Below are 12,089 nucleotides of genomic sequence, written 5' to 3' on the forward strand. Positions count from 1 at the left end.
ACTAAATATTCTTATAGGATGTATTTATAAGATGCTCGATGGTATCTCTGCACATGTTACCATGCATGTCCTTTCATCTTCATTATATGGAAAGAGTGACTGGTGTTTTCTGCATCTTTTCTTTCTTTCTTTCTTTCACACGGATTTGGAAGGACAGAGTTAGTAAATTAGTAAATGATACAATTTTGATGAATGATTACTTGAATACTGATTTTCTATAATCAGGTGTTGTCTTTTAGTCTGTATTGCCATCTAGTGGTCACTATTAAAACTCATCTGTTCATTTGTTTACGTTTTTATATAATTTCGTGATTGTGTTTGTTTTGTCACTGTTTGTAGTAATAATAATAATAATAATAATAATAAATACTCATAATTTCTGGTGCACTTTGTGTTTATATGAAGGAGATCTATTTTTGTCTTTTTTCACAATGTTTTTATGCAATGCCAAAAGAGCGTGAATATTTGTACAAACGGTCATATGATTTATAATAACGCTGGCAGATACTGTATTTGTCTGTGCATTGCTTTAAACCGTGCTGTCGGTGTTTTCTCGTGTAAGTGACGCAGGTGTCTCTGGCTCAGTGATGGATCAGATCAGCGCAGCGGGCCTCGCTTATAATCAGGATTTAACACACAAGGTAATCATTGATCAACCAATACATGCTGATATTTCTGTCATCTGTTTGATGCGCATATGGGTTGATCATGTGATATTCATTCAGGTGCTTTGCTTTTGTGGTATTTTCTTTCATGTATTTGATGCTGAGATTCATTCGTCTTGGTGTTTGTTCATGCATTATTAATTTCAGAGTAGACCTAATGCAACACATTATGGATACAGTATTTCCCAAGACCCTCTTGAATGAGTCAGATAATATAATGTTGTCGTATCGGATGGTGGTTACAGTGTTATGATATCTGATCATGGTGATTACAGTGTGTTATTATAGCATGCGATGATGGTGATTATAGGTTACTCGGTGATGGTGATTATGGTGTGTTATGATGTCTAATGATTATAGTGTGTTACAGTGTGTTATGATGTGATGTGATTATATTGTATGTCATCATGGTGATTTTAGCATGTCATTGTGTGTGTTGATGGTGATTACAGTGTGTTACGATCTGATTATATTGTTTTATGTGATGATTATAATACAGTATATTATTGTATGAAATGATGGTGATTATATATAACCCTGGACCACAAAAACAGTCATAATTGTCAATTTTTCGAAAATGAGATGTATGCATCATCTGAAGCTGAATAAATGATCTTTCCATTGATGTATGGTTTGTTAGGATAGGACAATATTTGTCTGAGATACAACTATTTGAAAATCTGGAATCTGAGGGAGCAAAAAAATCTAAATATTGAGAAAATCTCCTTTAAAGTTGTTCAAATGAAGTTCTTAGCAATGCATATTACTAATCAAAAATGAAGTTTTAATATATTTACAGTAGGAAATTAACAAAATATCTTCATAAAACACGATCTGAATATCCTAATGATTTTTGTCATAAAAGAGAAATGTATAATTTTGATCCATACAATGTATTGTTGTCTATTGCTACAAATATACCTGTGTTACTGATGACTGCTTTTGTGCTGCAGGGACATGATGCAATGATTTTATTATGGTGTGTTATGATATCTGATGGGAGCTATTATAGTGTGTTATGATGTGATGGTGATTATAGGTTGTTATGTGATGATGATCAGCATTTCTCTTTCTCATTAGTGTCAGGTTGCTCTCAGATAGAGTGTTTAGCACTGAAGTGGTTGTACAATACACACACACACACACACACACATTAGACTAGAGGCTGTTTAATTTGAGTGTGTTTTAGCCTTGGGTCTCTGGATGGGTTTGTTATTCTCTGTATTCAAGTGGCCGTTACATAACTGAATAAAACTGACGCAGGTCTTCTCTCTAAATAAAGAAACAGAGTCACGGTGGACTCTTGTGTTTCATTCATCCTTTATTTCAAATCCCAAGAATCGATTGTTTCCTTACACTCATAGTACAGCTAAAATATCTGAATGAAAACTGAATCCACCCGTGTTCCTGATGAGAGATGAAATCCACAGCATCTGTGTTTCTTCCGCCTAATTACTTCCTGTTGGGGGGGGGGGTGAGCGGTTGTTATGGCAACAACACACCTCCATCAGCACCAGCACTTAGCTGTGACTTCACATAGAGATGTACTGATGATAAAACAGTGATTTCTGTTCATATATTCTACATGTTCTTATAATTCAGATCCGAGTCATCTTCTCTCTCTTTCTCTCGTCTTGTAGACCATCCTGGTGGGAGACAGCGGAGTGGGAAAGACGTCTCTACTGGTTCAGTTTGACCAAGGGAAGTTTATCCCTGGATCGTTTTCTGCAACGGTGGGAATCGGATTCACGGTAATTCAGCCTGTTAATCGATAACATCTACTCTACCAGTCAAAAGCTTTTGAACAGTAAGATTTTTTATGTTTCTTAAACAAGTCTCTTTAAAAAATCAGCATTTATCTGAAATAAAAAGCTTTTGTAACATTATACACACTATACCATTCAAAAGCTTAGAGTCAGTATAAAAATAAATGATAGAAATTAATACTTTTATTTAGCAAGGATGCTTTAAATTGATAAAGACATTTTATAATGTTACAAAAGATGTCTATTTCAGATAAATGCTGTTCTTCTGAACTTTCTATTCCTGAAAAAAATCTACTCAGCTGTTTTAAACATAATAATAATAATAATAATAATAATAAATGTTTTTTGAGCAGAAAATCACAATAAGAGAATGATTTCTGAAGGATCGTGTGACTGGAATAATGATGCTTTGAAATCACAGAAAGAAATTAGATTTTAAAATATATTCAAATAGAAAACAGTTATTTTAAATAGTAAAAATATTTCAGAATTGTACTGTTTTTGCTGTACGTGCTATCATATAAATGCAGGCTTGATGAGAAATCTTACTGTTCAAAAACTTTTGACCGGTCGAGTATCTTATATATCAGTGTAAAGAGAAACGCATTAAGAGATTTTTCAGCTCAGCTGATGCATCTGCTGTATGAGCCACATTCACTGCTTCTCTGTTGTCAGAATAAAGTGCTCACCGTGGATGAGCTGAAGGTGAGATTACAGGTGAGTGAATCTGATATTGTGAAGCGTTCATGAATCAGCTGATGCAGATCATTATACCAGATGAATGTGAATGATCTCCTGTCTCAGATCTGGGATACGGCGGGACAGGAGAGGTTTCGGAGCGTCACACATGCGTATTACAGAGATGCTCAGGGTGAGAAATGATTAACCCTTCACTGTCTGTCAGTGTTGTGTGGGACACGGTGTTTTATTCTAATCGATGATCGCTTTATTGTTGATCTCACAGCTCTTCTTCTGCTCTATGATATCACCAGCAAATCCTCCTTCGACAACACAAGGGTACGAACGCTGATTATCAGACAGCACACTTCATTTCAACTCATTTTATGCACATGAACACATATAAAAAAATATAACAATATCTAGTTTGTCCTGAGGTTGATTAAGATGTTAAACACGTCTTTTCACTGAGCGTTTGTTGAAAGAACTGTTTTCATAATTTCAAGCGGTGTCATTATTTTATTATCATTAAGATATTATAGTTTTCGCTAATATTTGAAATTTGTTTTTATTTTATATTTCATAAAATATAATTTTTATGAATTTTATTTTTATTAGTGCTGTCAAACGATTAATTGCGATTAATCACATCGTTTGACAGCACTAATGTTTATAAGTAGCTATATATAGTTTTAATCATTATTAATAACTTATTTTAATTCATTTCAGTTTTAGTTTTAGTTATTTTAGTCCATCAAGTTAACCAAGTAAAATGTTACTGAAACTATTTTATTTTATTTGAGTGGATGCCAGCTAGAATGTTGTTTATCTAACATCTATCATAATAAATATTTAACATTATTGGACAGAGGATGTTAGAGGCTTCTGATTGGCTGGATGTTTGTTGTAGGCGTGGCTTACTGAGATCCATGAATATGCTCAGGATGATGTGGTCATCATGTTGCTTGGCAACAAGGTAAGAAGACTTTGAGCTTGGATCTGGTGTTATATAAGTCATAACTGTGCTATAACTGTAACTGTATGTGTCATATCTACAGTCAGACATGACCAGCGCCAGAGTGATCAGACGAGAGGATGGAGAGAAACTCGCCAGAGTGAGTCTCAATCGCTCATCTATTCTGTTCCTGTGTTTCAGATCTGATCATGTATGTTTAGTTGCTGCAGTCATGGAAAAAAACAGGGAGCTTCCTGGCATGGAAAGTAGTAGTATGATCTTCAGAAATCATTCTAATATACTGATTTACTGCTCAAGGAACAGTTCTGATTATTATCAATGTTGAAAACAGTTGTGCTGCACAATATTTTCGAGATTTTGAAGATCATATGACACTGAAGACTGGAGTAATGATGCTGAAAATACAGATCTGATCACAGAAATAAATTATATTTTAACACACATTCACATAGAAAACAGCTGTTTGAAATTCTAATAATATTTCACAATTTTTACTGTGTTTCTCGATCAAATAAATGCAGCTTTGAACAGAACAGACAGCACAAAATCACAAATATTTCAAACTTTTGACCGACTGTGTGTATATATTGAATTATTACTGTATGTGTATGTATAAGCTTTAATTATTCTTTCAGAACCAGTTCACAAATTATAAGACAAGTAATACCTAATTTTAAAAAATGCACATTTATTGGTCAAATATTGGTTTGGGAACCCAAATAGTTAGAGCTTTATTCACATGAACCCCTTCGAACTTGGTTTTTGCAGGAATATGGAGTCATTTTCCTCGAGACCAGTGCCAAAACCGGACTCAACGTCGACGAGGCCTTTATGACGGTGGCAAAGTGAGTTTCTTCCAGCATGCTTGCAGAACTGAATCTAAAATTTTAAGAAAAAGATGTTTGAGTTTCTGATGTAATGCTCTGTCCTGCACAGGGAGCTGGTGAGATGCTCGGTCCAGCTGCCCGTCGAGCCCAGATTTCACCTTCATGACGTGATGCAGCCGGAGACGGAGCCATCCAGCTGCTGCGGCTTCAGCTAGAAACTAGAAAACCAGAAACAAACGAGACAAAGAGAAGAAGCGGACAGTGAAGAGAGGAAGAGAGCAGCAGTCATTCCTGCCACTATCAGCAGATGGTGCTGTCCTGCGCCTGTTCAGTGTTTGTCAGAAAAACATCACAATCACACTGAAGCACTACATTGCAGCTTGATTTATTTTTAAGATGAAAACCAGTAGATAACATGTTTTAAAGAACCAGATGTAAAACCAGCTGCAGTAACTCCGAACAATGCTTCCTTTCCTATTGTACAGTCTGTCAAAAGTAGTATTCGTGACCCTGGACCAGTGATAAGGGACAATTTGAATAAATAATCTTTCCATTGATGTATGGTTTGTTATGATAGGACAATATTTGTCTGAGATACAACTATTTGAAAATCTGGAATCTGAGGGAGCAAAAAAATCTAAATATTGAGAAAATCTCCTTTAAAGTTGTTCAAATGAAGTTCTTAGCAATGCATATTACTAATCAAAAATGAAGTTTTGATATATTTATGGTAAGAAATTTACTAAATATCTTCATGGAACATGATCTTAATATCCTAATGATTTTTGTCATAAAAGAGAAATGTATAATTTTGATCCATACAATGTATTGTTGGCTATTGCTACAAATATACCTGTGTTACTCATGACTGCTTTTGTGCTGCAGGGACACATTTCTTAATGAGAAGCATGTACACAATATTCAAAAAGTAGGCCATTTAAGAGTAAAACATGTACTGGTAAAAGATCTACTATAGTATAATGAATTATTTGTGATTTTATATGCTGCCTGCAATTGATTCCAGAACACACAGCTACTATAAAATAACTGTAAATGGAGAAAAAAGCTTTTTAGCCGCAGAATGGTGTTGTTTTGACATCTACCAGTTACTGAAATTAACCAGCTGAACCTTACCCGCTGGTTACACGTTACTATACACAACAAATGTCTTATGTGACTAAAGTGCTTAATATGCATATTGTTAGTGAGTGTTTCTCTGACAGCAGGATTGTCTCATTCACATCCTGGGTTTTCTTATGCTGCGTTTGAATCTCAGGATCTGGGAATATTATGCACCAACAGACGCTCAAAAATATTGCAAATCTCTATGAAGAAAATATGCATTTATCTGTTTAGCTGTACAATGAATTAATCAGAATTACATTTGCATTCAATTGATATTATTAATTGATATTACTAAGGAAATGCATTTTGAGAGAGTATGTATTTATGCCTGTTTGTGACGATGTGTCCCAGCCTGTGTTTATATCTGATTTTATTATCAAATAACTATTTTGTATTGCATCTGTTTTGCTGAAATCAGACCAATTTGCACAGTTTCATGTCAGATGTCCTCAGGTCTTTTCCTGTGTTTTGACTGTAAGATGCTTTATAAAAGATCAGTTGTGTAAGTCTTGAAGTGTCTGTTCTTCATGGACGTGTGTTTTGTGATAAAAAATGTTTATTTGTTTAGTTTTATTCACACCATCAAAGTGATACCTTCTTATCAAGAACTATTTTCAAATTTTAGTGTTGTACAATGGCTATAAAAACTACAAACTCCTGTTAAAATTGCAGGATTTTGAGATGATATATATATATATATTTTTTTAATATAATTTTTTTAATTTTAAAAATAAACCCCAGACAAATTATTTTAGATTTTGTCACTGTTAATGCAATATTAAAACCAACAAAATTCACATAAAAACAAAAAAAATTTTTTAGTGGTCTTTGGTTATTTTAATAGATTTAGCCACTGTATATCATGTATCTTTGGACATTGATTTCTGGGTTATTTACATTTTCTAAAGAACTAAAGAAATATAAAGTTATTGGTGGAACCTAAAGAGAATCTCTTGATTTTGGAAGTTGCTTTCATCATTCGGTGTCGCCAAAGCCATCAGCGCTCCTTCACTACAATCCCATTAGTATCTGTATGAACTTCAGTAAGAGAACATCTAGGTATAGCTCTCTAACTGTTTATCAGATCTATGATTTAATTCCTGGTAAATGCAGTTTAAAGGTTGTGCGTCCACAGAAACAATCGAGCTGTCAGAACAATAGAGTGTTGGTCATGAACGTCTCAGTAAGTGCAGAGACATTGTTCTGGGCTTCTGCTGCTGTGATTTCCCGCTCATCTGATGCTGTTCATCAGACTCTTGTGTGAACAATAGTGTTTCCTCACGGCGGCGGGTCACGATGCCTCACATCTGTAACGGATATGTGTGTGAAGAGCAGGAACAGCAGCAGGCCGAGCTGTATTGTGTGTTTCTGCTGACTCTCGGCTCTGAGGTCAATGATCTCACACACACACACACACACACACACACTCAGACACACACACACACACACACACACACACTCACACACACACACACACACTCAGACACACACACACAGAGAGAGAACTGGCACGTCAGATGGTTTAATTGAATGGTCATGTCCATATTTACATACCATGATGTTGACATGCTACTCTAAGGTCATTCAGAAAATACGGTAATATTACACATATGGTTTTTGTTGTTGTTTACTGATACTCTGATTTATACGATAATAATTATATTATAAATCAACAATGATATTCACAACATATTGCAAAGAAGACCACTGTGGCCTCACGTTCATAAAGCTGCTTCTATGGTATTTTTATGGTAAATTTGTCAGTTTATCATAGATTTCAAATAAAAAGATTTCCAGATTAATGTAATAAATGTATTGTTTTTCTCACTGTCAAAGAGATTTTAGGATCTACATTAATATTTCATCATCTTTATGTAGCAGGAATCTCAGGCTGAATGCTATAATTTTGGTGTTTTTGTATTATATATATATATAATTTATTTATTTGACTTATTTATACTTTAAGAGGATGGGTGTTTTAAGTGATTTATTTGTAACTATTTTCTTCATCTCTATTTATTTATTAAGAGGTTGGGTATTTTAGGAAAGTGATTTTTGGTACCATTTTTCATGTCTTTTTATTTTTGTTTGTGTGGTTATTTATTTATATTTATAGGCTACTTTAAGAGGTGTAACAGGTATTTTATATAGACCAACATGATTTTTATATCTGATTTCTTCATCTCTATTTACTTTTGTTTGTTTTATGTATAATTATATGCATGAATGTAAGTATGTATTCATTCATTCATTCTTTAAAAGGATGGGTATATTATGTAAGTGTTTTATTTTATTTTTTTATTTACTTGTTTGTTTGGCCTTGTGTTATGTTTGGCTATGTACGAACACATGGAGTTTACCTCCTGGATTTTTTTGTGGTCTACATTGTATGTTCTGTATGCACTTGTTGATTTAAAACCAATAAAAACACACACGTGCATGAGTTGTGCTCACAGACCGTCACGGTCACCATGTGTCCTTCTCTCCAGTCTGACTTCCTGTCTGACTTTTACTGCTTCCTGTGTCTGAACATTAAACTCTCTCACCGTCTCCATGTGACCAACTGACCAGTCGCTCTATGACTGTTGATATGTGTCCCTGCAGCACAGAAGCAGTCATGAGTAACACAGGTATATCTGTAGCAATAGACAACAATACATTGTATGGATCAAAATTATACATTTCTCTTTTATGACAAAAATCATTAGGATATTAAGATCATGTTCCAAGAAGATATTTTGTCAATTTCCTACCGTAAATATATCAAAACTTCATTTCTGATTAGTAATATGCATTGCTAAGAACTTCATTTGAACAACTTTAAAGGAGATTTTCTCAATATTTAGATTTTTTTGCTCCCTCAGATTCCAGATTTTCAAATAGTTGTATCTCAGACAAATATTGTCCTCTCATAACAAACCATACATCAATGGAAATATTATTTATTCAGCTCTCAGATGGTGTATACATCTCAATTTCAAAATATTGACACTTATGACAAGTTTTGTGGTTCAGGGTATTTATACATATTTCAGCTCATGTCATTAATATTCATAAGAACGCGAATCTCCTAATTAATATTCATGAGGCCGATAAGGTGCCTAGGCTGTAATATGTTCGAATCGATTCATTCGGAGCTGATGTAAAGACTAAAGAGTCTCCAGGCGCTTGTGTGTCTCTATCAGCGGCTGAAGTATGAAAGCTGTGTTTGCACTGCGTTTATTTTGGAGTTAACTGTGTTCTTTGTCAATCCTCTGATTAGATTAGTGGGTGTGATGAAGTTGGCTTGGTTTACTCATCACGATCAATAGTTCACCTTTGAAACTCTGCATACATGTGAAAGAATAGCTTATCGTGTTAGAAAAACCTCCTAGTGCCCTAATTTGAGCTCACCCGCGGAGATCTGGCGACGACCTTGAGATGCTTCCCTGGAGTCTGACTCTGAACTGGATCACAACACACATCTAGTGCGCACACACACAGTATGCATGCTAGAAACAGCAAGGGTTTGAATCCCAGACAATGCATGAACTGAACACAACCAAAAAAACAAACAAACAAACAAAACAAAAAAATCAAATGAAATAGAAATGAATGCATGGATGTAAATAAGCACCTGCAGATATTTCTGTCATAGAAAGATTATAGATGAACATGTTTAGGGTATAACAGGGCTAAAGGTGCCTTTGATATTATTTTCATCTACAGCACTATAGATGGCATAAAAACGTGGCGTAGCACTTTCCAAAACACTCGCTTTTCAAGATGCAGGTGTATATTTGTCTGATCTTTGACTCAGTCTCGCGCAGCAGCGCAAAGATGATCCTGTGTTTACTTGGTCTAATATTTGATGTTTTTAAAATGTTCTAGATTTAAGTGGCAAATGAGAATCGCTAAAATTAATGCATGTATTTTGAGACAGAGGTCTTCTTTATGATTTTCAGTTTTGTTTAACATAATTAAAGCAACAGTTTTTAAATAACGTTAAGAATATGTAAAAGTGTGGTATTTGGGGTAAAAAGCGCCCCTGCTGTTGGGGGTAAAGGCGCAGTAATTAACATGATAATTACAGTTTTTTTACAATCACTTTGCTACTATTTTCAGAACCTTGATGTCATTTTTCACAACTCTAGACACAAAACTCACAACCAATGATCAAAATGCACATTTTTCAAAAAACCTTTTTCTCAGTTGCTTGGATACAATACACATAAAACTTAGATCATTTGTTCATTCAACAGAAATCCCCTGTTCAATATGACACAACTTAACATCAAAGTACTACTATTTCAAAAGGCAATTCACACATTACATTTCAAACGAGTGTCTATTCATTTCCTTACAATGATCTAACTATCAATTGATACAACTGCTCAAAAAGATAAGTAACTGTTGCAATACTCTTAATGCATAGTTGTATGGAAACAGACAATCTTCCATGTTTAAATCATGAAAGTTTCAAGATACTGTAACGAGATTCATTGTCACCAATTAGCGTGGAGCATGAACCAATTAGACTATATGGATGTAGCCTAATAAGCAAGCAGTGGTGGGAGGAAGACGAGGAAGACCTGTTGGTCAAAGGAATGAGAGGTGGTCGTGGGCCTCGTTTGAGAGGTGCGGGGGAACGTGGTAGAGGACAAGGCCACGGACCAAGACAGCGGCAGCAACAGCATAGAGTGTCCAATGAAATTCGGGCAATAGTTGTAGACCATGTCATAAATCATGGCATGACAATGACTGAGGCGGCTACACAACCAAACCTCAGAAGGTCAACCGTGGCCTCAATAATCAGAACTTTCCGCAATGAGAACCGAAAATTCTACATTGTACAGTAATCTCTAAATCTCTTTCCAAAATGTATTATTAGAGGGTGATGGAGCTGGATGCTGATGACGACCATCACAAATTCATATATTTGGATGAGGCAGGTTTTAATCTGGCCAAGACGAGGAGGAGAGGTCGGAATTTCATTTTTTTAAATTTGTTTATTTTTGTAAGACTTTAGGCAAGACAAACTATTTTATATAAAAATAAAGTAAAATAGTAAAATACTATTTCATGAGCTGGACCCTCATTTTCTGAAATTTGCTGTTACTGAAAAATAATTTGTGTAAAAGTCAAATGGTGTAAATTTGTATCACAAATAGCAAGTAACACATAGAATTAAAGACGAAATTGTAAAGAAAGGCCAAAATATTATTTGTGAAATTTGCTAGCAATTTCTGATTGAATTGTTTCTATAGGCTACCATCTTTTTTTTACAGTGATTTACATTAAAACTATTTTTCACTCAAATATTTTTAGAAATGTCCACAAATAATTACAAAGAAACTGCAAGTAACGTCGAATTAAACTTGAAAAATGAAATGGTATTTTCTTTACTCCAATAATCTCTAATAAATCAGTTTTATTTACAACTTTTAAAACAGTGTAGAGCAAGCGGTCACATGATATTTACGCCTCAGGTGATTGGCTCAAAAATGCGTTTCCAGCCCCAGACAGCAACACAGTGTTGGCCCAGAGCCGGCCCACATCTGGCCCGTGTGAAATCCATGCGGGCCAGATGTGGGCCGGATCTGAGCCAACACTGCTCGCTGTCTGGGGCGGCTCCTGCTCCAGCCCAGCAGCTGCCATTGACATGAATGAAGCTGTTCTTGAATGGAGAACTCCGGGTTTATTTCTTTGAATTGCCCACATGTTGCATCAGTGCAGAAAGTAAATTTATCAGATGATTAAAATACATCCAATTGTTTGTTCTGCTTTCTGTATTGTGTCATTAAGCGCTCATATATCTGCACTGACAATGCACTTTATGCAATGACACACACACACACACACACAGACAGACAGACGGATCACTTCTCTGAATGCTCTCTGTTTGAGTGTGCAACGATGTGCCTCTCCTCCCTTTTGAAATGATCGTGTCTTGGCTGAATGCTCTCGGCTCATTTAGAAAGCAGAAGTGAAACGCTCCCCTCTTTCCAAATCCCTCACACTCTACAAAAAGCTCTACTTGAACGAGACAACAGAGTGATCTGTCCTCCTGCGA

General features: G+C 35.3%; 1 protein-coding gene and 1 long non-coding RNA gene across 2 annotated transcripts in view; both read left to right on the forward strand.

The window, feature by feature from the left end:
• The first annotated feature begins 572 nt into the window (after positions 1-572).
• On the forward strand, positions 573-6,582 carry LOC306857460 (ras-related protein Rab-37-like). The gene is made up of 9 exons (XM_079397417.1): positions 573-641; positions 2,306-2,416; positions 3,107-3,148; positions 3,236-3,302; positions 3,396-3,448; positions 4,020-4,085; positions 4,168-4,224; positions 4,854-4,930; positions 5,022-6,582. Exons 1-9 carry the CDS (start codon positions 588-590, stop codon positions 5,125-5,127), a joined length of 633 nt encoding a protein of 210 aa, XP_079253543.1. The 5' UTR covers positions 573-587; the 3' UTR covers positions 5,128-6,582.
• A 4,457-nt stretch (positions 6,583-11,039) lies between these two features.
• LOC306857461 overlaps positions 11,040-12,089 on the forward strand; it is a 3,149-nt gene continuing 2,099 nt past the window's right edge. The window contains exon 1 of the long non-coding RNA XR_013783107.1: positions 11,040-12,089. This exon is cut by the window's right edge and continues 380 nt beyond it. This is a non-coding gene — a long non-coding RNA (uncharacterized lncRNA).

This window comes from Barbus barbus (assembly GCF_936440315.1).
Source record: "Barbus barbus genome assembly, chromosome: 38".
NCBI classification, from domain to species: domain Eukaryota; kingdom Metazoa; phylum Chordata; class Actinopteri; order Cypriniformes; family Cyprinidae; genus Barbus; species Barbus barbus.